Source organism: Berghia stephanieae, chromosome 4, assembly GCF_034508935.2.
Source record: "Berghia stephanieae isolate SIO BIC M18660-M18661 chromosome 4, UCSD_Bste_1.3, whole genome shotgun sequence".
Classification (NCBI taxonomy): Eukaryota; Metazoa; Mollusca; class Gastropoda; order Nudibranchia; family Aeolidiidae; genus Berghia; species Berghia stephanieae.
This window is the reverse complement of record NC_088363.1, coordinates 72,798,462-72,805,105: the sequence shown is the minus strand read 5'-3', so window position 1 is coordinate 72,805,105 and position 6,644 is coordinate 72,798,462. Positions and strand designations below refer to the sequence as shown.

At 37.0% G+C, this 6,644-nt stretch overlaps 1 protein-coding gene across 1 annotated transcript in view; it reads right to left on the bottom strand.

The window, feature by feature from the left end:
• Positions 1–307: 307 nt before the first annotated feature.
• Positions 308–6,644, bottom strand: part of LOC144971839 (acetylcholine receptor subunit epsilon-like) — a 16,281-nt gene continuing 9,944 nt past the window's right edge. Inside the window, exons 3-5 of the mRNA XM_078912914.1 lie at positions 5,153–5,267; positions 3,068–3,289; positions 308–334 (exon numbers count right to left, since the gene is read on the bottom strand). Of these exons, the coding sequence (XP_078769040.1) occupies positions 308–334; positions 3,068–3,289; positions 5,153–5,267 (364 nt within the window). The remainder of the gene's footprint in view (positions 335–3,067; positions 3,290–5,152; positions 5,268–6,644) is intronic.

Below are 6,644 nucleotides of genomic sequence, written 5' to 3'. Positions count from 1 at the left end.
CGACATTTTGGCCCAATTATTTTTTCTTTAAGTATGGATCAATTGTGACATACTAATTCGTCAAAAATAGATCATAAGAATATTCAGTTGTGAACCGTTTTCACGAGTTGACAATCGCTTTAATCGATCGATAATCAAAGTATACATTTTCTAGTCAAAATAAAGAAAAATATTTAGTTAGAGAACGACAAAGCAGAAATATAGACGTGACTCGGGTTTCAGAGATGCGGCTCAGTCGTTAACGCTAGCGATACATTGTTGTTTTTGCTCTCTTGGAGAACACGGTAAGATGTCATGTAAGGTTGATTCAAAATCGAGCCCCGCCTGTAAAAGGCTGTAAGGGAGACACGAATATTAAGAAGTGTTTTAATGGTTGTGTGCGCGCATTCGTACACGCGCCTGTTTGCTTGGTTGAACTAAGTCTTTTTTTTCCATCTTTTTCTCCGATTCTATCAACAGGACATCCACAATGAAAGCATTATGCAAATTTATATGTTTCATTTTCAACCAGTTGATATTCAATAATTCATAATCGAGTGTGATCGGTTCAACAAATTCGATGGTCGTACTTTCACTTTGGGGATGCATCATTGAGCTGTGACTTGAACCCAATGAAGCATAGAATCCACGAGTGACGAAAGGGAATGAAGAATGTGATATATACCATTTTGGTTTTGGGGAAAACTTGATTTTACTATCGATGATATGCGTTTATCTAAAATACTCGTATAACATCCACATGCCGGATAAAATAAACCAACACACAAAACTATGCGTATGATGGATAGAATTTAGTGAGAACTACTCATAGAAAAACGGCTGCCATAAAACAGTAACAAAGACCTGGGTGACGTCGATTTCGTTCCTTCTATAGTGTAATAGCAAAAATTGTACGAGGCGTCCCTATTTTTCAAAAATAAACCTTATGAATAAGAGTGACATGTCAAGAGTTTGGGGATTTTTTTTCTCTGGCATGCATTCGGTTTTATGAGAAATATATTTTGACATGTAATTATTTCCCAATTCCCGTCATTGGGAACTTTTTCAAAATTAACCAGTAGATTTTGACCAATCAAAACATGGAATTTGTGACACACCTTCTTACGTGCTCGGACAAACATAGTTGGTGGTAATCAAGTGAATGAAATCGACCTCTCTCTGATCATTGTTAATGTTTTCATACCGCCAAATGAGTGACTAGTTCTTAAACGAGTTTCGCGAGCATGTTAAAGACGTTTAAGTTTATATAAAGTTTTCTGAGTTGGTTCTATAGATAGAATGAAGTTGACGTCACTCAGGTCTTTGTTATTTTTTGCCATCCAAGTTTATGAGCAATTTTCACTAAACTTAGTGTATTAGCCAGACTTAAAAGTTCATGGTTACACAGAGTTTCGTGTGTTGGTCCGTTATACTACTACTCCTACTACTACTCACTACTACTACTACTACTACTACTACTACTACTACTATACTACTACTACTACTACTACTACTACTACTACTACTACTACTACTACACTACTACTACTACTACTACTATACTACTACTACTACTACTACTACTACTACTACTACTACTACTATACTACTACTACTACTACTACTACTACTACTACTACTAACTACTACTACTACTACTACTACTACTACTACTACTACTACTACTACTACTACTACTACTACTACTACTACTACTACTACTACTACTACTACTACTACTACTACTACTACTACTACTAATCCAGAGGGTTCAATTGTGAGAGACTTTCTCAAATGTAAAATTTGTTAAAAGAAATAAAATAAATATTAACTATGTTATTTATTTCTTTTAACAAATTTTACATTTGAGGAGAATCTATGGATATTATGCGCTTGGCTAAGAAGCTCATAACATTGCCATCCGGAAGTATAAGGGACCAACACACAAAACTAAGTGTAACCTTGAACGTTTATAGTCTGGTTAATACAGTTTAGTGAGAATTACTCATAAACGCAGATGGCAAAAAACAATAACAAAGACGTGAATGACGTCATCTTCATTCTATCTATACCATTTTAAATCTGTTTATTTTGATTTCACTTTAGAATAATTCCATATTTACCTATCTCTTTTAACCAGTTAGGTCAAACTAGTTTTGATTTTTAGTTTATCTCTTTCCTTCATTTTAAATATAACCTTTAAACGCTATCCTCTCCATTCTCTCTTCTCTCTCTCTCTCTCTCTCTCTCTCTCTCTCTCTCTGTCTCTCTCTCTTCCTCTGCCTCTCTCACTCTCTCTTTCTTCATCTGTCTCTCTCTCTCTCTCTCTCTCTCTCTGTGTGTGTGTGTGTGTGTGTGTGCGTGTGTGTGTGTGGTTCTCTGCCCCAAAGGAGCGGCTGGGTTAGATTTATTTAATTTATTGAAGTGTTAAAGACAGTTTTTAAAGTGACAAAGACGAATATTATGTCATTATTCCAGTTATTTTAACCCTCTCCTTACCAACCACAGGCACATCGTCATAATGGTTATAATGCGGCCAGCAATTTTCTCATTCGAATGTTTTTTGTACATCGCAAAATTTTAAGAAAATTCTTTTTTATAACTATAAACGCTTGACATTGTGTTGTAGAAATAATTTTGCTGAACAATATTACGTATAGAATGTACTTTTTACTTTTCTGTTTGAGTAAGATAAATACATTTTTGTATTGGGTGGATTTGAAGTTATGGTGAACATTCTGAAAATTGCTGGTATAGAGAGAGTTAACTATAAAATTGAGCTTTTGGCATTTTGTTCAACCCGACACAATAATACTTTGAAGCGAGGAGTCACAAATCTTTTAAAATGCAGTTAAGTCGGACGACCTTACTGGCCAACGTTTACCTTTTTGCAGGTCTGATAATTCAATTATTATGGGCTCATTTTTGTTGTGAAAATACTCTCAAAGCAACGCAAATGTTGTTCATTACAACAATGTGAAAAAAGAACAGCCCATCAATGTATTTGGTTATCAGACCTGCCATTATGTGCACTTAGTTACTGAAAAAAAGCCACGCAAAAGCCAGGCAAAAAACTAATTCGTCTTACCGGAATGAGAATGTTCATGACGTAGTAATTTGGTCGACGTTTGATTTTCAACCCAAACTTGATTTTGGTACTGTACTCGAGGATTCGTTGAGACGTCTTGCCAATGATATCCCACTGCCCGTTTTTCGAGTAGAACGACAGGGAGATCCCGTCATTATCATGAGTCCATAATTCGATCTCTTGGAGGCTTGACGCGGATGTCGTAAATATCACATGGCATGTCTGGAACGAGAAAAAAAACCCAGGGGCGCTGTAATCAGATATGATCAAGAAAGTGTAATAAACGGTGCCAGACAAAACAAGAAAGAAACATTCAAGAAAAACAAACATCCCAAAAATGTCTTTCTCGACTGAATATCGAACCTCACGCCTCCTGATTACCGGTAATTGATCCTCAGTCGAGGAAGACTGAATGTTTGGGATGGTTTTGTTATTATATTTTTCTTTCTTCCTTTGTCGGACATCGTTTAACACACGCCTGTTCAGATCTTTATCTTACACCTGTGCCTGCTCCACAAGTTCTAAATTATAACATAAGACATGGAACGACGTGTAAATAGATGCAGGTGTGACATCCGAACGTAATTATGGGCCTAGTTTAACATTGTTGTAATGGACAATATTTTGCGTCATTATTTGAGATTTCCATTACAACAATGAGCCCATAATGAATTGGGTTATCAGACCTGCAAATAAGTACACGCCGACTAGAATGATATCCATGGGCGTAATCATTAACAAGAAACAAGAGAAAAGAACATTATTTCTCCTCCAACTCCTTTTCATCGTGTTCCTCCTTTTGTTTTTGCCAATTCTCCTCCTCCTTTTCTTTCTTAATTTCTTTCTTTCTATCTATCTTTGCTTGTTTGTTTCTTGTTTTTGTTGTTGTTGTTGTCAGTGTTGTTGTTGTTGTTGTTGTTGTTGTTGTTGTTGTTGTTGTTCTTCTTCTTCTTCTTCTTCTTCTTCTTCTTCTTCTAACCATTAATTATCTCTTTATTTTTACCTCTTTGTTCACTTTATTTCGCTGTTCCTCTCGGTTTTCCTCCAAGTGGGTTCTTAAGTAAACGGTGCATAATATGTCACTATAAATGTTTCTATGAACGTAAATTCAACGTGGACTGGCGGTGTATGACAATCGACTTCGGACCGGACAGTCCAGGGCTGGAGTCCCGTTTTGAGCTGCATATATTTGGAAAAGGTTCTCACATCGTTTTCCGGTACAAAATGAGTACCTAGCTGTTAACAGCGTTGTCTCTGTTGGAAAAAAAAACACCTGCAATATCGTCTAACAGGCGTCATGTTTCGTCCTACATATTATTACGTGTTGCTGTTGGAGCCCTAGAAAAACGCTTTGAGCACGTTTAGCGGTTATTGCTTTGTTTAAATGCTCTTGTCTTTGTGTTGTTGTTTTTTCAATTACTTTGCATCCTTTTTGCTAAATCACCAGTATCACCAATCGACTATGAAGCTTAGTAAGTTATATTTCTGATGGATACATATTTTAAAAAATAAAACATGAACACAGCACCTCTTAAAGTTTGAAGAAATCATACATTGAATGAATACATTCTAATTGCAAATAAACATTTTTCGATCTTGCATAGGCCTACAGTTACTTCTTAGATACACAGCCAATTTACTTCGCGTAGCTGATATAAAATTTCTTTAAAGTACAAATGTTGCTGAGGTACCAGATAGCTCAGCTTGTAGAGCACTAGTTTTATACGCAAAGGGACCAAGATCGATCCCAATGCAGTCCACCCAGCATTGAATAAGTAGCTGAGTCTATTATATTTGTCGAAAGTACTTTGCGATAGACTAGCGTTCTATTCAAAGAATAATAAACAATTGCTATTGTCTGTTTCACGCTGTAGAAACCGGGATAAACTCCGGCTCCATGCGCCCAGTGGCTCTGAAGGACTACAAATGTTACCGCTAGAAACGTTTATTTTTTTTTAAAGTGAAAAAGCAGATTGTACGCTTTAACTTATTCACAAAGACAAATGATATAGAAGTTTCGAGTTTCCCCTCTGTCAACAAATAAGCGTTCGGTAAGACATCGAAGACGAACGTGAGATGAGCTACCTGAGTGTCGAAAGGGAAGTATGTGACATCCATGTCACAAGCTGTAGAGATGATAAGTGAAGGCTCCCAGGCCAGCATGCCTTCTTTGTGTAATCTAACTTGGAGAGTGTTGTGGCTGAAATAATGAAAACAAAATAGTTATACAGAGCCCATGTCTAGGTAGAATTGCCAAATGTTTCTCTTTAGAATAGGATGCTGATCGATTGGAAGTAGTGTCCGTCAGAACCAAGCCTCACAATGGTGGTTGGGAGGAAAATAAAAAATAAGCACATAAATAAATATAACGACTGTATCTGGGTTCGAAACCGGATTAGTTGTGGGAAATATTTTGAAAGAGGACAATGTTTTAGATCATAAAATCATTGGGAATTTTATCTTACTGATGAAGGACGTCGAGATTTTTGTGATTTAGGCATAGAATTAAACGAATGAGAATAGGTACGGAGCCTAAAAGTGTCCACCAATTAAAGCATTCAGCGCCATTTTATCTTGGGCTGGGAATGTAAGCATTGCCATTCATTCGGTCTCTATGTCAACATAACGACACAAGAAAAACAACAACAATATCAAAATCCACAATAAAATGGTTCAGAACGGTTGCGTATATTTATGCCACAATAAAGCTGTCAAAAAATGAAGTTAGAGAATGTGTGTAATCATGTATTATAATAACCTATAATGTGTTTTCCAACCACCACATCATCACTGTCACAACTACTACAACCACCACCACTACATCATTATCACTACCACTACACCACCACCACATCACCATCACTACTACAACCACCACCACTCCACCATCATCACTACCACTACTACTATACCATCAATACCACCACTATTACAACCACCACCACCACATCATCATCATGACTACTACAACTGCAACAACCACCACCACATCATCATCACTACCTCTACTACTACAACCACCACCAAAATATCATCACTACCACTACTGCAACCACCACCAGCGCCACTTCATTATCACTACCACTACAACTACAAGCACCACAACCACATCGTCATCACTACCACTACTACTACAACCACCACCACATCATCATCACTATCACTACTACTACAACTACAACCACCACCACATCTTCATCACTACCACTACTACTACAACTACAACCACCACCACCACCACCACATCATCATCAATACCATTACTACTACAATCACCAACACCACATCATCCTCACTACCACCAGTACTACAATCACTACCATTAGGTTTTGGAGCTTTACTTCATTTGAAATAAGGAAACTTCCGAATTGTATTTTGGGATTTTTGTTTATATATCATAGTATAATTATTTCAGTTATCTATTTGAACTAGATACTATACAATTTTGTATGCCAAATACCCCCTTTTCCTTTTTGTGGGGAAAATTTCCCCTTTCGGCATTGAAATTCCTACGAGTGGTGTCTGAAATTCCTGTGGCCCAAATTTAAAGTTGGCGGGCTATGTGTATGATGATGCA